At 38.7% G+C, this 25,882-nt stretch overlaps 1 protein-coding gene across 1 annotated transcript in view; it reads left to right on the forward strand.

Annotated features, from left to right (window-relative positions):
- The window catches only part of SLC22A3 (solute carrier family 22 member 3), a 106,276-nt gene that overhangs the window by 53,844 nt on the left and 26,550 nt on the right, over nucleotides 1-25,882 (forward strand). Inside the window, exons 3-5 of the mRNA XM_032161939.2 lie at nucleotides 7,451-7,605; nucleotides 9,150-9,318; nucleotides 10,496-10,613. Coding sequence (XP_032017830.1) covers nucleotides 7,451-7,605; nucleotides 9,150-9,318; nucleotides 10,496-10,613 — 442 coding nt within the window. The remainder of the gene's footprint in view (nucleotides 1-7,450; nucleotides 7,606-9,149; nucleotides 9,319-10,495; nucleotides 10,614-25,882) is intronic.

Consider the following 25,882-nt stretch of genomic DNA (forward strand, 5'->3'; position numbering starts at 1 on the left):
CTGAAATGCGCTATGTCTAATGAACGAATGAATGTTCTTCTCTTCCTCCATATCCATGATTTATATATGTGAAGGAAGAACAAGAAATAATAGGCCGTTAGTCAATGAAAGTACAGTGTAGGAAGGGTGGAAAGTGAATTTAAAAATCTAGATTGGGGCTTCTGGTTTCCTGTTCAGCATATAAGGAGCTTAGAATTTGCCACTCAGTCTTGACAACAAGTAAAATGCTGAACAAACTGAAAAATCAATAATTCTTCTCAGATCCATAAGAGAAGTGAGATTACAAGGTAAACTGCTGCCTTCAGCACCACCCCGCACCCCCAGCCCCACTAAATAGAAAGGCAGGAGAATACAGAGAATCATAACACAGGCGCAGAAACCTCCTTGAGAGAGCCAGGGAAGATAAACATGAACTGTAATTGATGAATTCCTGGAGGATCAGTGTGGATGGCCTGGAGGATTAAAAACTCTAGAGGGACTCACTCAAAGGAGGGCCCAAGCTTTTGTGATTTTTTTTTTTTTTCCACCTGAAGCTCTACAAGGTTCTAAAGGTAAATATTAAGGAAAATCCCTCATGCTCTAGCAGCCAGAGGGGAAAAGGAACAATTTTGAAATATGCCAGAATATTGTTCTTAACAATGTCCGCCCTCAGGAGAAGATGTTTAACCAGAGCCTAATCTTCTGGGGTTTTCTGAGAGCCTCATTGATCTGGGGAAAGGGAAATACTAACTCCAGCCCCTTCTAGCCTTCCAAGTGGAGAAAGAGAAACACCAAATTCTAGCCTCCTCTAGCTTTCAACTTGGAAGAAGGGAAATACCCAGCTCCAGCCCCCTCTAGCCTTTCTCCCCTAGTTCAGAGGAGAGGGATAGAGAAGCACTTGTGAAGTTCACCGTTTAGAGACATAGGTGCACTAAAAGACTGAGAGCTACTCATAGAACCACAGAATGCCTTCCCTCCCCCAACACCTCACCACCACATTACTAAAGGTCTATTTATAGCAGTTCCGTTTACCCAGTACACCATGTCCACCTATCAAGAAAAAATTACAAGACATACTAAAAGCCAAAACACACACACACACACACACACACACACACACACACACACACACACACAGTTGAAGAGACACAGCAAGCATCAGAACTAAATTCAGATATGGCAGGGATGTTGGAATGATCAGGCTAAGAATGTAAAACAACTATGCCAAGAAGTCTGATGCATAAAGTAGCATGCAAGAACAGATGGGCTATGTAAGTAGAGAGATGGAAATTCTAAAAAAAGAAACCAAATGAAATGCTAGAGATCAAAAACACTGTAACAGAAATGAAAAATGTTGTTACTGGGCTCATTAGGAGATTGGGCATAGCTGAGGAAAGAATCTCTGGCCTTGAGGATATCCCAATAGAAACCTCCAAAATTGAAACCCCCCCCCCCACACACACACACTAACAACTACATGAAAAAGCAGAACAGAATGTTCAATAACTGTGGGACAATTACAAAAGATATAATATTTGTGTAATAGGAGTACCAAAAGGAGAAGAGAGAGAGAAATAGAAAAAATATTTTAAACAATAATGACTGAGAATTTTTCAAAATTAATGTCAGACACCACAGATCCAGGAAACTCAAAGAAAATCAAGCAAGATAAACATAAAAAAGTATACCTAGTTATATCATAGTCAAACTACAGAAAGACAAAGACAAAGGAAAAATTCTGAAAGAAGAGTGGGGGGATAATGTCTTACTATAGTAAAAGAGCAATGATAAAAATTACATCCTACTTCTTTTCAGAAACCAGGTAAGCAAGAAGAAAGTGGAATACTTAAAGTGTCAAGAAAAACCAATCTAGAATTCTATACTGTGCAAAGTTATCATTTAAAAGTGAAGGAGAAATGAAGACTTTGTTAGACAAAAATTGAGGGAATTTGATGCCTTGTAATAAATATTAAAAGAAATTATTTAGAGAGAATGAAAATGATCTAGGTTAGAAATCCAGATCTACATAAAGGAAAGGCACTGGAGAGGAATAAGTGAATAAACTATTATCTGTTAGATCAGTTGAGTATTCTCACTTGATCTAACAGATAATAGTTTATTCAAAATAATAATAGCAACAATGTGGTTGTGTATGTTCATATATATAAGCATACATAAGCATATATAGAGTATTTTTTGTTATAAGGTACTCATACTACTCATGAAATGATACAGTGTTATTTGAAAATGGATTTGAATTAGTTGTAAATGTATATTGTAAACTCTAAAGCAACTACTAAAAAAAGATTTTTTTTAAAAAAGCATGACTGATATGCTAAAAATGAAGAAAATGTTGAATCCTATAAACTGCTGTTCAATGAAACCACAAAAGCTGGGGAAAAGTGTGGAATACAAACATAAGAATAAAAAGTAAGGGAAACAAATAGACGATGATAACGAATATGGTAGACATTAATCCAACCATGTCAATACTCACTTTAAATGTAAGATGGTCTAAATGCACCAACTAAAAGACAGAGATTTTCACAGTGGATCAACAAACAAGACCCAACCATATATGTTGTCTACAAGAAATCCACTTTCAATATAAAGACACATATACACTAATAGTAAATGGATGGAGAAAACTATACCATGATAGCAGTAATCAAAGTAAAGCAGAAGTAGCTATACTATTATCAGCAGAGCAGACTTCAGAGGAAGGAAAGTTATCAGGGATAAAAATGGGCATTATATAATGATAAAGGGGTCAATTCTCCAAGAAGCCAATAATCCTTAATATCTATGTGTCTAGTAGCAGAGCACAAAATTATAAGAGGCAAAAACTGTGATAAAACTGGAATGAGAAATCGATTAATCCACGATTTCACTGGAGACTTCAACATCCCTTTGTTGGAAATGGTCAGATTCAACAGGTAAAAAACCTATAAAGATATAATTGAACTCAACAGCATCATCAATCAACCGTATATAATTTTCATCTTTAGACAACCTTATCTAACAACAGCAGACTTAACATTTTTTTTCAAGTTCTCATGAAATATTCACATGCAATATTCAAGATAAATCACATTCTGGGCCATAAAACGTATATTAGCAAATTTGAAGAAATAAAAATTATACAGTGTCTGCTCCTAGAACATAGTGGAATTAAACTAGAAATTCATAACAGAAGGATAGATGGAAAATCCCCAAATACTTGGGGATGAAACAACACATCTCTAGTAACACATAGGTCAAAGAAGAAATCTCAAGAGTAATTAAAAAGTATATTAAACAAAATGAAAATGAAAACACTGAAGACTTTTGGAATGCAACGAAAACAATGTTTAAAGGGAAATTTATAGCATTGAATACATATATTAGAAAAGAGGAAATATATAAAATCAATAATCTAAGCTTTCACCTTAGGAAACTGGAGAAGAGCAAATTAAACCCAAGGCAAGTAGAAGAAAAAAAAATACAAATTGGAGCAGAAATCAATAAAATTAAAAACAGGAAATCAATGGAGAAAATAAAGCCAAAAGCTGGTTATTTGAAAAGATAAAAAAAAATCAATAAGCCTCCAGTCAGACTAAGAAAAAAGAAAGAGGACAGAGAGAGGTTGAAGACATAAATTACTAATATTAGAAATAAAAGAGGGGACATTTTGATGGATCCCATGGACATTAACAGGATAATAAAGAAATACTATGAACACTCTGTGTTCACAAATTTGATAACCTACATGAAATGGACCAATTCCTTGAAAGATTACAATCTGCCAAAACTCACCCAAGATTATATAGACAATCTGAATAGGGCTATATCTATTAAACAAATTGAATCAATAGTTAATTACTTTTCAAAACAGGAAGCACCAGGCCCAGATGGGTTCACAGGTGAATTTGCCAAACGTTTAGGGAAGAAACTCTACCAATTCCCTAAAAGCTCTTTCCAAAGATAGAAGTAGAGGGATTGCTTTCTAATTTATTCTGAGACCAGCATTACATTAATACCTAAATTGGACAGACATTACACAAAAGAAAACTACAGACTAATATATCTCATGAAGATAAGTGCAAAAATCCTCAACAAAAATTTGCAAGTAGAATCCAATAGTGTATAAAAAAATTATACACCACAACCAAATACTGTAGCATACCAAGTGTGTAGTATCCCAAGTATGTAAAACTGGTTCCGCATTCTAAAGTCAATTAATGTCATCCATCACATCGACAAACTAAGGAAGAAAAAATGACATGATCATATCAATAGATACAGAAAAAATATTTGTCAAAGTCCAACATCTATATATGACAAAAGCTCTCAGTAAACTAGAAATATAGGGGAACTTCCTCAACTTGATAAGGAATGTATATAAAAAAACTACAGTTAACATCATACTTAATGATGATAAACTGTATAGAAGCTTTCTCACTAAGATCAGAAATAAGGCAAATATGTCATCTCTAATAACTTCTTTTCAATGCCATGCTGGAAGCCCTCGCTAATATGATAAATAAGACAAGTAAAGAAAATAACAGGTATACTGACTGGGAAGGAAGAAATAAAAACTGTCTTCATTCACAGATGTCATGATTGTCTATGTAGAAAATCAAAAGAATTAACAACAACAACAAAAAAAAATTCCTGAAACTAATAAGTGAGTATAGTAAAGTTGCAGGGTACAAGGCTAATACACAAAAGCCAACTACTTTCCTATGTACCAACAATAAACAATTAGGATTTGAATTTAAACACATAATGCCATTTACATTAGCACCACAAGAATACACAACACTTAGATATAAATCTAACAACATATGTACAAGATTTATGTAAGGAAAAGTGCAAAACTCTAATGAAAGAAATTAGAGATGATCTAAATAAATGGAGAGATATTCAACATTCATGGATAGGAAGACTCAATGTTGTCAAGATGTCAGTTCTTCCCAACTTGATGTATAGATTCAATACAAGACTAATCAAAATCCTACAGAGTTATTTTGTGGATATTGACAAACTAATTCTAAAGTTTATATGTAGAGACAAAAGACCCAGAATAGCCAACACAGTATTGAAGGAGAAGAACAAAGCCAGAGGACTGACACTACCTGATGTCAAGACTTACTGTAAAGCGACAACAATCACGACAGCGTGGTATTTGTGAAAGAACAGACCTCTACCAATAGTTCAATGGAATAAAATAGAGGGCCTAGAAATAGACCCACATAAATATAGTCAACTGACCTTTGACAAAGCAGAAAACAAAAGGTACTGGAACAACTGGACAACCACATGCAAAAACAAAAATGAATCTAGACACAGACCTTACACCCTTAAAAAAATGGATCACAGACCTAAATGTAAAATGCAAAACTATAAAACTCCTAGAGGACGGGATAGGAAAAAAATCTAGACCTTTTAGATACAACACCAAAAGCATAATCCCTGAAAAAAAAGATTTGATAAGCTGGACTTCATTAAAATTAAAATTTTCTGTGTTGTGAGAGACATTATTAAGAGAACAAATGAAATGACAAGCCACAGACTGGGAGAAAATATTAACAAAAGGCAAATATTTGATAAAGAACTGTTATCCAAAATATATAAAGAACTCTTAAAACACAACAAGAAGAAAACAAACAACCCAACTAAAAAGCGAGCCAAAGACCTTAACAGATAGCCCACCAAAGAGAGTATACAGATGATAATAAGCATATGAAATGATGCTGTACGTCATGTATCATCAGGGAAATGCCCATTAAAACAGCAGTGAGATACCACTACATACCAATTAGAATGGCCAAAATCCAGAACAATGCCAGCACCAAATGCTGACTAGGATGTGGAACAACAGGAATTCTCATTCATTGCTGGTGAGAATGCAAAATAAAATGGTGACTTTAGATGACAAAATTCTTACACATTTTTGTAATTCTTACAAAATTAAACATACTTTTACTAAATGATCCAGCAATTATACTCCTTGGTATTCCAATTCCAACCCAAAAAAGTTGAAAACTCATGTTCACCCAAAAATCTACACATACATGTTTATAGCAGCTTTCTTCATAATTGCCAAAACTTGGAAGCAACCAAGATGCCCTTCCATAGGTGAATGGACAAACTGTGATACATCCAGACTATGGAATATTATTCCATACTGAAAAGAAATGAGCTATCAAGCCATGAAAATACATAGAGGAAACGTAAGTACGTATTACTAAATGAAGAAGCTGATCTGGAAAGGCTACATACTATAAGGTTTTAACTATATGACATTTTGGAAAAAGCAAAACTATGGAGACAGTAAAAAAAAAGATCAGTGGTTGCTAGGGGGTGGGGAGAGGGAGGGATGAACAGGCAGAGCACAGAGGATTTTTAGAGCAGATAAACTATTCTGTTAGATACTTTAATGGTGGATACGTGTCATTATACACATGTCAAAACACATAGAATTTGCAACATCAAGAGTGAACCCAAATGTAAACTGTGGACATTGGGTGATTATGATGTGTCCCTGTCGGTTCGTCAATTGCAGCAAGTGTACCACTCCCATGGGGAATGTTAACAAGGAGAATGCCGTGCATGTGTAGGGGCAGGGGACACAGAGTCCACTAAAAAAAAATTAGATAAACTAAGGCTACTTCCATCTCTACTCTGCTGACTCAAGCAAGATGCTATATGTACATATTTTATGGAAATTTTTATGAAAAGATGTCATAGAATCAAATCTCTTAATGGACATTGATAGCAAGCATTTACCAGACAATAATTTGATACCACTATGCTGAACCAATTAACACCAGTCTCTCAGAATGTTGTTCATGATACCTTGTTCCTTTTCCTAAACTATTTAATAACACTTATACCAATGGTGAAAATAAAATACAAAATTTAAGAACAACTGACATTGGCTGTGAACTTTGTAGTTTATAAAACGCTTTCACATTAACAGCTCATTTGATCCTCTCTACAACCTCCCTCTAGAAAAAGGTGGGAATAAACAAAAACAAGCAAGCAAAACCTTCGTTTTGAAGACCTTAGGAATTAGCCCAAGGTCTTATGACTGGTAGATGGTTGAGGTGAGATTCAAGGCAAGGCCTTCTGGCCATAACACACCATTGCTTCTTCTTTCTGCCTCTCTGTCCTTATGACTTGACACATAAAAAATGCTAGAAAGTGTCACATCTGTACCACCGGGGAGACTCTATGTGAAACAATAGTTTTAAGGAGGGTCATCTTTTCAGAAACTGCAATCACAAAGGATGCATTCTGTGCTTTAAATTTTGTAATTCCAGCCTGGGCAACATAATGAGACCCTGTCTCTACAAAACATCTTTAAAATAAAACGATATAATACAATATAGTATAATATGATATGGTATGATATATTATTTTATATTTTCCCATTGTGTTGAAGAAAATGTTTAAGGTGAGCTCTTTTCCTGTCTTTCTCAAAAAGGTACGGCAGGATCGTCATTTACTGGCTATCCTGCCTTGGTGTTGGCGTCACTGGGGTTGTGGTGGCCTTTGCACCAAACTTCCCTGTGTTTGTGATCTTCCGCTTCCTGCAAGGTGTGTTTGGAAAGGGGACATGGATGACTTGCTACGTGATTGGTAAGACATTCTTACACCATCTTCTCTATTTGGAAACTAGGGCCAGATGGCCAACAAGTGCTAGTTCATCAACCTTCCTCTTCCTCATGTGTCCTTTAACAAAGGAGGTTTCACTGCAGCTACAGTAATTATTTCTGCCGGTAGGAGAGCTGAGGTAGGATTCTGAGTGCTTTAGAAACTAAAATACCACCTTACTTTGGAAGCCAAATGTAGAATATTATAAAACACTGGGGCAAACTACTTTTAAGTACTTCTATACTGTTATAATATGGTTTCTAGCTTTGCTTTATAAGAAATTAATTTTTATAAAATCTCAGTAGCTTCTTGAGGCATTTTTAAAGCATTTTCTCTGCACTGTGTTATGTGGTACAGTTTGAGATTACTTTCCTGTGTTGCCAACTCTCCTCTTTCTGTACAAGTGGGAAACTTTTTACTATGGGAGAAATATGTTCTAAAAATGAGAAGTTCATTTGTGACCCTTGGATATCTTCTATAGCCAGAAAGTTTGACCTTCTGGTGATGGAAGAAAGAAAAAGTTCACTTTACTTTTTTCTCATATCCCTTGGGAAAGCCCTGGCTACTCCTTTTGGTTCCATTTCTAACTCAGGACCAGCCACCCACTTTAAGAGTAGGGGTGGATTTCTGACGAGGAAAATGTGAATTCTCATCTTAGATTATTGCTGCAGATCTTTGCACTTCCACTCTCCTCTGTCACTGCTATACAGTCTCCAAGCAGTGTGCATTTTGGAGACCCTTGAAGATCTTTCTGTGAGTGGGAGAAGGAGAGAAGATGATTAGAGGGATTGGTTGTCGCTGTCTGGAACAGAAAGAGTAACATTGGAAGGCAAGGCATTTTTAAGGAGACTTAGCCTAGGTGAATCTTCAAAGTTGTGATCTGAGGGCAACAATAAAGTAGCTTATCCCAGGATAATCAGAATATAAGAAACCAATTAGTGGGAAGGGGCAGGAAAGGAAAAGATTTCAGCAATAAAATTTCCCACGTGATTTTTAGAGCATATCATGTCAATGAAAAGTACAACACTGTGGAGAGAATTATCATTTAATAGAAGTTGTCCTGTGGTAACGAAAAGTCTTTGTAGAGTCTTATATTTATAATGAATCTTCTAACGAGATTAGAATGTGCGTATCTCTAGAGATACAGTGATAAAATGTAGCCATCTTAACATATTTATGTTTTGATAATTACAATTACCTTTTAAAATAATCATCACTGAAGCGTTCCTAAAACCAACACAGATATTCTTCGTATTTTCCTATTGTACCCAGAAGAGTGCTGGTCTGGGTGCATAAGAGAAACATGGCAAGTGCCTGTGACAAGTGGCAGAGGTGAGAGTGGGAGAAAAGCATTTAGTATCAAGAAGGACATCTCCATCCTTTCTGCAAGTGTGGAAGCCTCCGTATCTGAGTGCTAGCGTGTTCTAGCAATGCTGATGGATGTAACAGGTGTAACATCTCTGTATTTGTTTGTTTATTTTGGAGCTGACCTTGTGCTTCTGTGACCTCTTGTGTTTGTTTTCCTTTAGTGACAGAAATAGTAGGTTCGAAACAAAGGAGGATTGTGGGAATCGTGATTCAAATGTTCTTTACCCTTGGAATCATAATTCTCCCTGGAATTGCCTACTTCATCTCCAATTGGCAAGGAATCCAGTTAGCCATCACGCTGCCCAACTTTCTCTTCCTCCTTTATTACTGGTAATGTGGTTTTGGTTATCATCATATTTATACTGATTCTGCAGAAATTAGACTCCAAACCGACATGAAAATGAAAGCAATAAAGGAAATTTTCAAACATCTCTAAAATGGCTACATGCTTTGAGAATTTTTAGAGAATTTTAGGATTTAAAGAGAGTATTTGTTGATGATTTTATTAATAATTGTGAAGAAAAATGAATTAATAAAATACCAGAACACAAAATTCTAAGTAGGGTACTGCATTATGTTTTGTTTTGTAATAAATAGCTTCATGAAAACTGTAAGGCAACAAACCATATCTGCCAGTATTTCAACATGCAAATTAAATGCAATGAAGTCTATTTGTTTCTCTGTGTGTTCTATAAAGCAAATGAATATTACTCAGAAATTCTCTGAGGAATACGGAGATGTTAAGAGCATCAAAAAATTACATTATCAAAAAGCAACAGATAAGCATTTGATTTTTGTTGTTGTGTCTGTTTTAAGATGGAGTCTCACTCTGTTGCCCAGGCGGGAATGCAGTGGCGCGATCTCGGCTCACTGCAACTTCTGCCTCTCAGGTTCAAGTGCTTCTCCTGCCTCATCCTCCCAAGTAGCTGGGATTATAGGCGTGCACCACCACACCCAGCTAATTTTTGTATTTTTAATAGAGACAGAGTCTTACCATGTTGGCCAACCTGGTCTCAAACTCCTGACCTAAAATGATCCACCTGCCTCGGCCTCCCAAAAGGCTGGGATTACAGGCGTGAGCCACCATGCCTAGCCAGCATTTGATTTTTATTGGAATGAACATGTTTTAATGATTCTTCTAATTTAATTTTAATATATGGGCAAGTCAGTTTACATAAATCAGATTCCTAAGCTTTTCTTAATATTTACTAAATCCCAATTCTTTTCATATATGGAATCAATACATTGTAAGATAGCCTGGTTTTGCAAGAGCAATGTCATATTGATTATTTTGATGAGCAATGATCCAATTATCAAGCTGGCATTTTTTCCCATCCATTATAACCTTGCAAGAATAATCTGTGTTTCAGGGACCTATTATCAACTCTTATTGACTCCTAAATGTATATCTAATTGCAAGATCCATTTTGATAGAAAAACTCAAGGCAATAGATTTTAGAGTTTGAAATTCCTAGACATAACTCACAACAGCCTCCTTCTTTGCCAGGGTGGTCCCCGAGTCTCCCCGTTGGCTGATTACTCGGAAGAAAGGAGATAAAGCATTACAGATCCTGAGACGCATTGCTAAGTGCAATGGGAAATACCTCTCATCAAATTACTCAGAGGTAATTTCTTTTAGTATGAGTAACAAATATTGCTAAGGTAGGTGAATTGATTTTGTTGCCGCTTGTGTACTTAATGTTGCTTCTTAAATGTATATACAAAATATGCATATATATATATATGTATGTATGTATATATGTATACACACACTACCAAACATCTGGGAAATCATTTTCAGTTTGACTTAACTGAAAAAAAATCTTGGGAAAAATCATAGGACATATTAAAGAAGAAATGATTATGAAGCTCTATTAGCATTATAGGCAAGGTTAATTGATCATTTCAGTGCATATTTTAATAATTGCACCAAGTTACTTGAATTATTATACTTTACTTACTGTAAGCCCCATAATATTGAGTCATTCATCTTGATTGTACAAACTGTAAAACTTTTTTTGACTTTTAATTTAAAGCTTTAAGTTTGGCCCTGAAAAAATCTGTTTATTCATACCAGAGCTTGAGCAGTAATGTAATATTTCAGCCTTTAAACTCCCATATGCTGGTCTTTCTCCCTTTCTTCTTTTCTTCCTCCGTTCCTTCCTTCTTCCAAGAAAGGCTTTTTGGATGCCTCTTCGTCAGTGTACTAAGAAATGGGGGAGGGCCGGGTGTAATGGCTCACTCCTATAATCCCACTGCTTTGGGAGGCTGAGGTGGGAGGATTGCTTGAGCCTAGAATTCTAGACCAGCCTGGGCAAGATAGCAATACCGCATCTCTACAAATAGAAAGTTTTAAAAACTAGGTGGCCATGGTGGCACACAACTGTTGTCTCAGCTACTCAGGAGGCTGAAGCAGGAGGATCATTTGAGCCCAGGAGTTTGAGACTGCAGTGAGTCATGATCACACCACTGCCCTCCAGCCTAGGAGACAGAGTAAGATGCTGTCTCTAAAAAAGATTTAAAAAAAATGAAATGGGACAAAAATTAAAAGCTTTTGCCCTTTGGAATATTTGACATGCACTTGAGGATATAACACATATTTAAAGCAACCCTTAAATAATTAGAGAATAGCATATAAAGAAAAATATGATGATGTTTTAGCTCCAAAGACTTAAGTGACTACAGAATAACAGAAAGGTTGTTATAAAAGGAATGTTAGAGAAGAATTTTTGGATGATATGAATCTTGATTTAAGACTAGGTTGTCAACATTGTTTTTTTCATAGCATTCAGTTTATTTCACAGGAACCTTCTGATAAGAACGTTCTGATAAGAACCGGGTTTTGGGGCTGGGTGCGGTGGCTCACGCCTGTAATCCCAGCACTTTGGGAGGCCGAGGCGGGTGGATCACCTGAGGTCAGGAGTTCAAGACCAGTCTGGTCAACATGGTGAAACTCTGTCTCTACTAAAAAATAGAAAAATTAGCGGGGTGTGGTAACGAGCGCCTGTAATTCCAGCTACTTGGGAGGCTGAGGCAGGAGAATCACTTGAACCCAGGAGGCAGAGGTTGCAATGAGACGAGATTGCCCCACTGCACTCCTGCCTGAGCAACAAGAGTGAAACTCTGTCTAAAGAAGAACTGGGTTTTGTTGGTTGTATTTTCCCCTCCCCAGCCCCTGAAGCTTGGTCATGTATATTTGGATTTCTGCCTTCTTCCTCTCTCTTATATTAAGTGGCAAGCAGTAGGCTCTTTTCCGAAGTTTCAACCGAACAGTTGTCACTGGTGCAATGGTGCGAGTACATTAATGATGTACCTTGAGGTTTACAGATCATAAAATGTGTGGTAAAGATAAAGCATGATCTTTTCAAACCACTATTTTAAGTCCATCCTTGTCACTCTTTGAGTGAGCACATTTGAGCTGTGTGTTCCTTTTAGGGAAAAATAATATATCCCTGTTTCCCAGCTTGCACTCATCCATTGTCTATAGTCCTCATAGCCGGGTCAAAGATCTGATAATTTGTATTCAATTTTAATCATCCAGTGAATAATCTCTGCTCTTTACTCAGCAGTATCCTGAAGATATTGCACACATAGTCCAGAGGTAAGCATGTATATCATCTACATCAAGGTTTAGATCTTGATTTAAAGGTCTAAATATAGAAATATATTTAGGAATATAGAATATAGAAAAAACAAATATAGAAGGGAATATAGAAAAATAGGATTATAAAAAATAAATAGGAATAAAGAAAGGAATATATAAAAATAGGAATATATAAAGTGTTCTAGAAAAATAGGCATCTAGAAAGGAATATAGAAAAATAAGAATATAGAAAGGAATATAGAAAGATAAGAATATAGAAAGGAATCTAGAAAAGGATATAGAAAGGAATATAGAAAAAACAGCTGTGTGCTGGTAACTTCTGAAATATAATGTTGGATTAACCAGGCATGTCATGTGTGATAGTGAGTATCACTGAGAGACGAGTCTGATTCCCCGAAGCAGCTGCTATTACACATCCCATGAGTGTACAGTTTAGCACTGCTCCCACAGACCTACTGACCCAGCTTTATTCATGAGCACCGTAGAGATCATGACAACAGGTAAGTAGTTCAATGTTCCACATGGCTGTGCTTATGAGAGATCATGAACTGTGGGATCCAGTGGCTTCCAAGTCATTTTAATTTTAATATGGAAATTTCCAAACATACTCAAAAATACAAAAAATAGTTTAATGAATCTCTATGCATATCCCTCAGCTCCAACAGTTACCAACTCCTGATCCATTTTAGTTTTTCTATACTCTGCCTAGTTTCCCTATTAACTGAGTAGGAATCAATCCAGCCATCATAGCATTTCATCTTGTAATATTTTCCTCTAAAGTAGGAACACATAGATATCTCTGGAACCATGTGTGCACTATCAGGACACTGCTGAAGGAGGAGCAAGAACTATTCCTGTGGTTCTTAAAATTCAATACAAGTAATCACACCTTTGATCCACCTGTGGGGACTGATCCCTGTTGTGGGAGCAAAGATGGGGCAGTGGTATGTAAAATATAAATATAAAACTAATATCAATGTCATTGTCCTAAGAAAAATAGCTACAATTCCTTAATATCAAGTCAGTGTTCCACTTCCCTGATTGTCCTACAATGTTTCACAGCATCTTTCTGCATTAGACTTCTCCTGAAGTTATGGATTGTGAATTGTTGATCTCTTTGGGTTTATTTAATCCATAGGTTCCTGCTCTTTTTCATTTCATTCCAACTTTGGGAATAAAAAAAATCCTGGGGTTTTTCTCCTGAAGAATTTCCACAGTCTAAATTTTGTTGAATATATCCATAGGATCCTTTAACACGTTTCTCTGTCTTTTATATTCCCTGTCAATTGGTAGTTAGATCTAGAGCTTAATCAAGTTCAAGTTTAATATTCTGGCAAGACTACTTCATAAGTGGCTTAGTACATTTCCATTAAGAGATACCTGGTGGCTGCTTGTCTCTTCTTTTGGAACATTTCTTGCCACGATAATCACTGCCTGGATTTACTAACTCACCAGAGGTTGCCAAATGACAATATTCTCATCTTATCATTACTTTTTCATTTATTGCTGCAGTGCTTAAATAAAGACCAATTTCTCCCATCAACTCTTGGTGACCCTGAGATATAGCTCATATAGGAAAGATAAGACATATGCATCATTTTTTCTTTTCCAAATAATAAATTGGCTCCCTATATCCTCCCAAAGTGATTAATGAGTTGAATGTGTTTATTTAAACATAGTTTATATGTTTCAATCCTTTGCAGTTGCATTAGTCTGTTCTCACGCTGCTATAAAGAACTGCCCAAGACTGGGTAATTTATAAAGGAAAGAGGTTTAATTGACTCACAGTTCTGCAGGGCTGGGGAGGCCTCAGGAAACTTACAATCATGGCAGAAAAGGAAGCAAACACGTGTTTCCTCACATGGCGGCAGGCAGGAGAAGTGCCGAGCAAAGGGGAAAAGCCCCTTATAAAACCATCAGATCTCATGAGAATTCACTCACTATCATGAGAACAACATGAGGGTAACCATCCCCATGATTCAATTACCTCTCACTGGGTTCCTCCTATGACACATGGGGATTATGGGAATTACAATTCAAGATGAGATTTGGGTAGGGACACAGCCAAACCATGTTAGCAGTTATTTTGGTGAGTACCCTTTCGGATGCTCAAATTGCTCCATCTTTGGGCAGACGCAGCTTATCCAGAGTCTGCCATCCTCTAGCAGCTTCTGAATACCTCCTTGTTCTTTAGCACGATGAGATTTTCCAGTCTCATCTTGTAAGTTCCAGTCTCACACATGGAATCACCTATTTCTCCAAGGGAGCTTTGGTTTTTGAAACATATGTCTTCAAACCGAACCTACCCATCTTTAATCTTTTTAATTGTACAGCATAAGCAGAAAAGCAAAGTGTTATCTTCAAGAGAAGGATTTAACATTTAAGTTTAAAACACCTTGCTAAAAGCAGAATTCAGCCACATTATGGGCCACGTCATAGTTTTCCATCTCAAAGGTCCTTATGTCCCCACAAGCACCATCCTGAGCAGAAAACCTCTTCGTGATGACACAGAAGGACTGGCCAGCAGGGTAGGCACTGTACTTCAACTCCAACCCCAAAAATCACAGCAGGATTCCATTACAGGTTTTGTGCAATGACAAGTATGACCGGTATAAATTACTCATAATTTGGTGATTCAAATACATACCGTCCGTGACTATGTTAGGATCGCCTTGAAACTGTATGTTTACACAGTTACTTTCACATTAGCCCACATCCCTCTCTCTGGATACAGTTTCCAGGATGTTCAGACACATGACTGAAGTTCCCAGCAATCTCTTTTTACTTTTCACAGAACCTCTTTTCAGTAACTTCTGACTTTTAGAAGAAGTTATCACTGTGTAAATGACCTCATCCTTCATGACCTCTCCAATTCCCACCTCATTCTCAGGGTGCCCATTATAGGGTGTGGAGAAGGTTAGAATGGGTTTGAAAGAATGTAGTTGGATTCAAAGAAGCCCTAGGAGACCCAGCAAGTCAGCATTATTCTCTTGTGAAAAGAACCACCTGCCAACCCCAGCCTGTTCCATTGCTGACATCAGAGGATCAGGTATATTTAGGAGAAGTTAAGGACCTAGCTTAAATCTACCCAAGGATGCTCCATATTACAGATAAGCTAAATTCACTACAAACTAAGATTACACCAATCCCCAGAGCTTTAGTGAGTGAAGGGAAAATATGAGAGGAAAATAGTATGATAGATTTGATCCAACATTGAACCAGGTGCATTTTGAGGGTTGTTTATCCTGTAAATCATCTCAGTTACAGTTCACATGGATGTTACTCATTTCATGGGTAGGCGAACTCTGTCTCTGTCTTACTTGTTCCTAGGCTTCCATTTGCCAAGGTTTCTGGCTGGCCTCTGGCTTTGTTGAAGAGATAGCTAGCACTAGCAGGGAGAAATACAGGTGATCAGGGTCCAGGCTCTCTGAACATACAAACAGTATAACTGTTATTCACTAAAAGGAAAAATCCCAAAATCAAAAACCAATGCAAAACAGCAAAGTGGCTTGAGCAACTAGGAGGTTAGGTAGAAATTAAAGAGAATCAGTGGATGGGTAGAATTTTAAGCAGTAGGTAGTTACCCAATGCAGAAGGAGGATTCGCTTAGACACCTAGTCTGGTGGTTCTCAGCCTTTCAGCATTTGCATATGATAATTTTTAAGGCTTACTAAAAAAAAAAAAACAAATTATGGGTAAGTCTACAATAATGACAGCACAAGCACAGCTACAGCATGACAGTGTCTCACAATGTCTTCAGGAGCATCCACAGTCATCCACTGACCCCAGAGAACATATCAAGGAAGAGAACTGCTTTCTGCCCTGGCCACACCCTCTGTTTTGCTCATAATGCACAGTTCTTTTACAGTGCAGTAAATGTGAAATTTTTCTTTGGTATTAGTTTGACATTATTCCTGCTTGTTAATTTAGTGCCCTGTTTCTTGCCTTACACCTGGTCACTAACCACTCAATTCAACTTTTCATTCTCATATGATAGACAAGTAATAGTACTGTGTGCAAGCATGAATAATGGATGGAGTAACAATGCTTATCTGAGGATATGGCCATTGCCCCAGGTGCTGAATGGATGTGCTTGTCAAAATAAAAGAGAATGAGCAAGTACTTCAGAGTGCCCACACTTCTGGTGGTGGTAGACTTGGTCTATTAGTGAGTAATGGAGAGCTGGGATTGTTTCTAAGTAAGCATGGACTGCTAATATCTGTGATAAATTGTATTAATCCTCTCAACTATTCACTCCCTCTCTGTAAGAGGATTTTGCATCCCATCCCCACCCATTGCCACATGACTGACAGCAGTATCTCTCTGTGGGCAATATATTTCCCCATCCAGCGTCAGGCTTGACCACCTGACTTGATTGCGCCCAGGGAGCAGAAGTGGCAGAGTATCAATTCAGGGCAGAACCTTTGAGAGGCATCATGAATTCCTGACAGCCCTCTTGCTCCTTCTGTCTGCCATAAGAACAGCAGATCCCAAATTGGTGCTGTTCCTTCAGGGTGGGTCTCAGAAGGAGAGCTGCAGCCTGGAGCAGAGCTGCAGCAGCTGACCTACAGCTGCTGTATGGGACATGGCCAAGAAAAAGCTGTTTCCCCAGTAAACTACTGCTCAATGTGTCTGCATGTACTACAGAGATTTGGGGGTATCTGTTCTTGCAGCCAAAGCTAACTAATGCAATTGGTCATATTACTAGTTCAATTGCCAGAGTAGGCTTCAATACATTTTTTGGTGACACAGAAGGTATCTGATTGTGGTAGATTAAATTACTGTTTGGAGAGATTCACATTTTCCCTCATTTCCAAGGGATGAAAATACTTCCTGGGTCTATAAATGCTGGGCATGGCAATGATATTGCTTTGGCCTCATGATAGGTGCAGTGGACTTCCTGCCCTTTGGGGTTGACCATGAGACCTGCTTTGGCCAATGGCAGGTTGCTAGATGTGATGCAATAGAAGCTTGAAATGTGCTTGTGTGGTTGGGCTTTATCTCTGCACCTCAGCCATCACCATGAAGAGAAAACTCCCAGGCTCACCTATGGGCCCCAAAGGAGGCTGAGAGACATTCAGAATGGAGCTGACCTAGCAAAGCTTCCTCGAACCTACACTAGCAGGCCCCAGCCAGCCCACAAACACATGAGATAAATGAATGCTTACTATTCTACGCTGCTAAGATTGATGGCTTTTATGCAGCATTATTTATCAATAGCTCTGATGGTAAAATGTCAACTTGATTGGATTGAAGGATGCCTGGATAGCTGGGAAAGTATTGTTTCTGGGCGTGTCTAGGAGGGTGTTGCCAGAGGAGATTAACATTTGAGTCAGTGGACTGGGAGAAGAAGCCTCCCCTCAAGGTGGGTAAGCACCATCCGGTTGGCTGCCAGTGTGGCTAGAACAAAGCAGGCAGAAGAAGGTGGGATAGGATGTCTTGCTGAGTCTTCCAGCTTTCATCTTTCTCCTGGGCTGGATGCTTCTTGCCCCTGGACATCAGACTCCAGGTTCTTCTTGCACTTACAGGAGTGGTTTGCCAGGGGCTCTCAGGCCTTTGGCCACATACTGAAGGCTGCACTGTTGGTTTCCCTACTGTTGAGGCTTTTGGACTCAGACTGAGCCACTCCTGGCTTCCTACCTTCTCAGCTTGCGGACAACCTATCGTGCGACTTCACCTTGTGACCTTGTGAGCCAGTTCTCCTAATAAACTTCCTTTCATAGATACATAGATCCTATTAGTTTTGTCCCTCTAGAGAACCTTGACCAATATAATAGCCGACTGTGTCAACACTGAGTGAGCAGCCACTGTCACTGTACTGACCTGGATGATGCAGCTACACAGGTAGTAACTGTGGCAGCAGTTTTGGTTTCCTTTTGACTCCCAGGATCTTAAAGGCCTTTATCCTGAAGATCCCTCTCCTCCGCCCCCAGCTGCCCATACCTCCCATTTTTGTATGGGATATACTCATAGAGAATAATAGGTTACAGTTCTAGCTAACAAGGGGTCTCTGATACTACAGAACTGAATAGGCCCATATTTGTTAGTGATATTTTATCCTACACTGGCTCAATAAACCCATAAGCTTTGATTGTAGTTTCCTTATTTTTTGGATACACTTATGTATTGTTTATAGCAAATATATTGCTTTTAAAATTAAACATTAGATGTTATATCAATACATGTTGACACATAAACATACTTGAGGCCATTCCTTTGGTGGTATGTTTATGTGACATCAGGAATGGAATTTGAGCTTTCCAATTCCAAAGGCATTCTTTTAGGCCCATCATCAATATAAATGATACCATTGTTTGAAATATTTCCAAAATAGAAAAGATTAAAACCTCATTAGAAAGTGTCTTGCTGATTTTTTTTTATTACCTTAGTTGTCAGGGAGACTTCTAGACCTTAATAGCTACCATCTTTTCTATAATGTAATGAGCAGTCACACAAAAACCAATATTACTACAGAAAGGGACTTTCCAGCTTTGGGAATATCTGTTTCTGACATTTCCTTTCAAAGGGGGATTTTTATAAACATAATTTTTGTTCTTCCAAAAGAGGAACCACACTATGATTCCAACTTGCATGGAGCCCATCAGGGATGGTGGTATTTCAGTTCAGTTAGGGTGCTGTCTTTGTTAACTGTTGTATTTAGTTGTGATCTCAGACTTCAGATTTGAAATCTCTCTTCGGGGAATTCATTTCAAAAGATCCAGACATCATAGTTTAGGCACAGGGAGTATCTGAGGGGTCTCTAGGGCAGTCCAGTGTTGGAACGAGAAGGATGTGAGTCTCAAAAACAAAGAAAGTCTCAAAAACAGTTATTGGAGAGAAAGTCACTGGGAACTCATTCAGTGTTTTCTCCTGACAGGGCTAAGTCTTCCTCCTCTCACTTTACAGGATGAATGGTGCCAATTCTACCAGCAAAGCCTTCATCTTTAAAATGACTCATAAAAATGGTAGCTGTAGTATGTGTGCCATCACACTCACTTTAACTTAGAATATGCTTGAATGCATAAAAATATGTCAGGACACTGGACATACTCAACACAGAATGGAACTTTGTAGCCAATAATTAATTTAATAACACTTCCTATTTTTAAAAAATAGCCTGAGTTCTAGAAATGGTGTGTATTTAAATGGATTTCTTTACTTTCCATGTCTTTAACTTTTTGAAAACAAGACTATGTGGCATAAAATGAGAAAACTGTTCATGCTACAATGAAATAGCCATAAAGACTGTACCAGTAAACGGTGCCATCCACAGCATGTCAAGACCCCCAACTTCCTTTCTCAAGCATGGTGCCCAGCACTCATTTCCTTCCCCAAAAGGAAACTCAGCCTGGCATTGCTCAGGTCAGTGGGCTGTCATTTAACCCAGAAAGATATTGAGGGGAAGATGTTCTCCTACAGCTTTAATTGAATTGGAAATTCAATTTAAAGGTGCTTTAAAGAATGAGATTGCAGCCTTGGAGCAGGCTAGGCAGACTTCTGGGATGCCTCATCAGAGAGCAGCATTTTGCACAAGGAACCGTGGTGAGCCAGGGCTTTTCCCCCTACTCACCCAAACTCATCTTCCAGATTTCCTCTGGGAAAATAAATAATTGGGTCATGCCTTTATCAAAATCTTAACTATCTCTGCTGTACAAGTTAGGGCTTGAAAACTATTCATCAGAACTGGGAAAGGAAAGCATTCCGCATTATGGTCCCATAAACTTCCTGCGTTCAGTCCTTGCAATCAATTCTGGTGTCTGACGACATATTACTAAAGAGTGAGTGTATTTACAGAACCCAGGACGACAGAGGGACTCAGGCAGTGTCCAGCAGGGTGGCCAACTGTCCTTGTTTGCCCAGGGCTGGGGAGTTGGGAGTTTCAGAGCTAACACCAAAAAATGTCTCAGGCAAACTGGGTAGAGTTGGTCCCTCCATGACTGGGTCAGTCCTCATCTCCCCAGTTATTCTCAGAGGAAGATTCCAGAGGTCTACACTTGGAGGCATCACAAGTCCTCCCTGCCCATCCCATGGGCCCTGATGCCTAGGAGAAGACACGGGATTCTCGCCTGGCTGGAGGATGGGCCTGGGATCTGCTTGCCAGCCGTTCCCGGGACTGTGGGCAGGTTGCTGAGCCTGTCTAGTTGCCTGCCAGGCTTCCTCTTTCTTCCCGAACCCCTTTCTCCTCAGAGCCTCGTATTTCCCCGGTTCTTCATCTGGTCCTGAGCCCTTGCCCATTCTACTGTGGCTCTGGCCCTGCTTCATTCCTGCCTCCTTCATCCTCAGAAGGCAGGTTTCTGTCCTGTCCCCACACATCCATGGCCTTAAAGCAAGATGCTGATGCTGTCTTGATGGCTGGACCTTCCCTTCCTAGAGACGGCTGCTGCCAACCCATTTCCCAGAGAAGTCCCCAGGCCACAGACAGCAGGGCCAGCCCATGGAAAACACAAAGCCCTTTTTTCCCTAACTAGTCTCTCCACGTGGAGGAATAAGTCCTATTGCTTGGTTAGGTGGAGAGCCAAAGCCCTTTCCTTTCTCACTTACTCTTCTCTCACTGCTACCGGGATCCTGGCAGACCACACAGGCAGGTCCATGTGGCTTATGACGCAGGAGTTCCGAGCTTTGCAAAGTGACATTGGCAACTGCTCAGTTATCCGTGATTAGTTATGAATCTAAATGCATGGGCTTCCACCTTTCCCTTCTCAAAGGCTGGGCTTCCCCTTGCTCTTTAGGAGCAAAAGTCCTCACCTTTCTACTCCAGCACCCCTTGGTAGGCAGAGAAGCATTTACTTCTTTCCTGTCTACCCTGAGCCCCGGCAGTATTACAAACAAAAGTAAAACACAAGGCAAAACTCATAGGCCACACAGGCTTGTTTTATTCTGTGAATATTGGTTGTTCTCTTTTTTAGGAGTTGTGTAGGCATCTGATTTGATTATTTTAATTATGTGTCCCTCTCTAATAGAAAAGAGGAGCAAGTTTGTCTGTCCTTTTTCCGTTTCAAGCATCTGCTGGGGAAGGACCTTCTGATACCCTCTCTGGAATCCTTCCATCTATCAGTGTGAGGGAAGAGGCTCAGCTTCCCCATGTATTTTGCTCCTTTGCCATTTGGTCCATTCTTGTGTTTTCAGCAAAACCAGTTTCTGCAATCCAAATTATTGTGCTTCTCGACTGTGGATAAATGAGAAAATACTCCTCTCTGTGAACGCGCTCCTTCGTGGAGACAATAATGAGTACAACTTCCAGAGCTCTGCGCAGCCAGCAACCTTGGCAGGAGTTCTGGTGTTTTCATAACCCAGAGCTGTGTTGCCATGGCAGTACTGCTTGCCAGACCTTTGACCCACCGGGAAAATTGTCTTTCTTCATGAAATAATCCTAAGAAAAGAGATGTGGCTCGAGGAGCAGATGAAATTCATTTAAATTCCCCAGCACTAGATTGAACGTTGGCGTACACAGATGTGCCCCTTTGATGTAGATGAAGCTGGAGGAAATTGTACTAAAAAGTAAGTAAGTGAGAAAACACATTGTCATTCAGTCTCTTGAGGTCCCATCCGGGAAGATGATAAAAAAGGTATCGGGTGCTGGATTTTCATGGAATCAATCCTGCTTTCCCTAGAAAGAATTAAAATTAAGATCCATCTCATAAATGGGTGGATGAACACCTGGGTTGTGTTCGCATAGCAACACTTCTTCATGTGGGGACTGATGGTGGGAGTCACCCACTCATACAAACACCATGAGGCCCATGCAATGCAGAGATGGCTAGATTACTTGGTTTGGAAAAAATAAGATGGGCCTGCACTGTTTTCTTTTTTCTCTGAATTTGGTGTTATTTGAGGGAAGGAAATATAATTTCATATACAGAAAGGCAAACAGATTGAGACAAAGTCTTTGTAAGGTGTCTGAATAAAGGAGGTGTTAATCGCTGCTGAAGTCCTTTTATCCTTTGCAGGAGAAGAACTTAGATGATGTTAGGGAAAACAGCCAGAACCAAGGATGTTTTTCTGCTACAGGAATCTTTTGTGTAACAGCAAAATTATGTCACCTTCTTTTTTTATTATTATTATACTTTAAGTTCTAGGGTACATGTGCACAACATGCAGATTTGTTACATATGTTTATATGTGCCATGTTGGTGTGCTGCACCCATTAACTCGTCATTTACATTAGGTATATCTCCTAATGCTTTCCGTCACCCCTTCCCCCACCCCACAACAGGCCCCGGTGTGTGATGTTCCCCTTCCTGTGTCCAAGTGTTCTTGTGAGTGAGAACATATGGTGTTTGGTTTTTTGTTCTTGTGATAGTTTGCTGAGAATGATGGTTTCTAGCTTCATCCATGTCCCTACAAAGGACATGAACTCATCCTTTTTTACGGCTGCATAGTATTCCATGGTGTATATGTGCCACATTTTCTTAATCCAGTCTATCATTGTTGGACATTGGGCTTGGTTCCAAGTCTTTGCTATTGTGAATAGTGCTGCAATAAACATACATGTGCATGTGCCTTTATAGTGGCATGATTTATAATACTTTGGGTATATACCCAGTAATGGGATGGCTGGGTCAAATGGTATTTCTAGTTCTAGATCCTTGAGGAATTGCCACACTGTCTTCCACAATGGTTGAACTAGTTTACAGCCCCACCAACAGTGTGAAAGTGTTCCTATTTCTCTGCATCCTCTCCAGCACCTGTTGTTTCCTGACTTTTTAATGATGGCCATTCTAACTGGTGTGAGATGGTATCTCATTGTGGTTTTGATTTGCATTTCTCTGATGGCCAGTGATGATGAGCATTTTTTCATGTGTCTGTTGGCTGCATAAATGTCTTCTTTTGAGAAGTGTCTGTTCATATCCTTTGCCCACTTGTAGATGGGGTTGTTTTTTTCTTGTAAATTTGTTTGAGTTCTTTGTAGATTCTGGATATTAGCCCTTTGTCAGATGAGTAGATTGCAAAACTTTTCTCCCATTCTGTAGGTTGCCTGTTCACTCTGATGGTGATTTCTTTTGCTGTGCAGAAGCTCCTTAGTTTAATTAGATCCCATTTGTCAATTTTGGCTTTTGTTGCCATTGCTTTTGGTGTTTTAGACATGAAGTCCTTGCCTATGCCTATGTCCTGAATGGTATTGCCTAGGTTTTCTTCTAGGGTTTTTATGGTTTTAGGTCTAAGATTTAAGTCTTTATTCCATCTTGAATTAATTTTTGTATAACGTGTAAGGAAGGGATCCAGTTTCAGCTTTCTACATATGTCAACTTCTTTAGTGATGAACATGGAGGGTAAGCAGACAGGGAATCCTGGATATTCTTGTTAACACATTCCTGTCTCCTAGCCTCTGTAACCTCAGCCCCGGAGTTGACAAAAGAATCTGTCCCAGTGGGCCACAGATCCTAGGGACTATGGAGTTATTGCAAATGTCCACAAACCATTAGCAACCAAGCCTTGTCTGTTGAATGAATTAATACATCTTGGATAAAAAAAAATGTACTTTCCTCAGATAAAATTAAATACAGTTAGAATTAATACCCAATAATAAATTGAAAGGTGTTATTAAATCATAGTAAATTTGTGTCATTATGTGGTCTCAAAGAACAGAAGTGAAGAGCACAATTCCTGTCATGTGGGCAATCTTTAAATTTTTTTGACATTAATCAGACATCCTCATACTCAAAAAGGATGAGTCACTGTAAGCACAAATAAGGTGTCTCTACCTGTTGCTGAGAGTCTTGACATACATAAACTTCATGACAACAACTTCTAGGATCCCTTCATTTCTTTCATTCAATAAAATAACTTGAGTTCCTTATATTTTTATCTTCCACTGGCCTTAGGGACAAATTCTACATGTTAAGTAGGGTGGATTGAGTGCTGTGGCTCCCAACTGCCTACTGTCTCTCAAAGGTGAATAGGATGGGTTGAGTACCAAGGTTCCCAATTGCCTGTCTCTCAAAGATGAATCTTGGCCTTTTCCGGCTTATATTTCAGAGCCAACACATCACAAATAGTTTAGATCTTTAGGAAGACTGAGGAAGGCTTATGGAATACTCAGCACAATTATTTTTATGGCACAGGGTGAAATAGAGATTGAATACTTACACACATATTTTGATTAGTATGTGTGTTCCGCCAGGCTTACACACTTCTCTTTGAGATCTGATCTAGACACATTTTTCTAAAGACATTTCAGGTGTTCCATCTGCAGTTCATAACAGTTTATGCACTACATTGATACAGGCTGCTCTCAAGTTAGCAGGGGACAGGTTTTTGATGTCAATTAAGTGAAATATAGTATCAACTTCATGTAGGGTTGCTTGCTGCCATCCCCTTTCTTTCCACAATTCTGTAAACAACTTGGTACATTTTGTTGTCCAGAAATAGCCAACTTCTAAATTTAAACGAGTTTAGTATTAAGTTATTGAAGTGAAAAATTTTTCACATTAAAAACTGAATCACAGAATTCTTATTGGATCACCACATGTTTAGAAAAACTATTTTAATGTCACTGACATGAGGTTGTCCCAGAAACGAAAGTGTATGGATATACACAATGCAGCAGTCATTTATCTTCATTTGTTCCTCCATTTATTCCGCAGATAGTTACTGGGCGCTGTATTCAAGGCATCTATTTTTAAAATAACCTCTGTGCAATGTTCACTTTCAAAAATGTCTCCCCAGATGCATTCAAGATGCCTTCTATTTTCTCTAATCCTCTATAGTTGCTTTCCTTTTTCCTTTTTCCTTTTTTGGGCTGTTTTCCATCTCTTCCTCCTAATAATAGGTCTTTATTTAACTATACTTACTTTCATCATATAGATATGCACAATACAACTAAACACAAAGTTGAAGAACATGCATATAAGACATGTCTTATATGTCTGGAAATCACCACAGTGTGTTTTAATTTTGATTGATGTACACATAGACGTTCACATTGAAATCTAGGTAGGGTAAGTACAGCTATTAATTATGGAAACTAGTCTATATATTTGTTGGAATATGATAAATCAAGTCACAGTTCAAACTTGAATAAATAATGAACACAATATAATATTAATGCAGATTAATTACCATGGCCCAGAGACCAGCCATGAGACATAACATGCTTCACTGTCAAGAACATTCAGGATTGGAATTCCAGAGATGGTGTGTGCTACTGGCTTATGGCTGGTACATAAGAGAATCTCATCTATCTCTAAACGTTCTGCCTTAAGCAGCACAAAGGACGTACCAGTGAACAATGAGTTACCATATGCAGAAAATATTCTTCAAATCAAGAACCAGAAAAGTAAGCAACCCACA

The sequence above is a fragment of the Hylobates moloch genome, unplaced genomic scaffold, assembly GCF_009828535.3.
Source record: "Hylobates moloch isolate HMO894 unplaced genomic scaffold, HMol_V3 SCAFFOLD_2, whole genome shotgun sequence".
Classification (NCBI taxonomy): Eukaryota; Metazoa; Chordata; class Mammalia; order Primates; family Hylobatidae; genus Hylobates; species Hylobates moloch.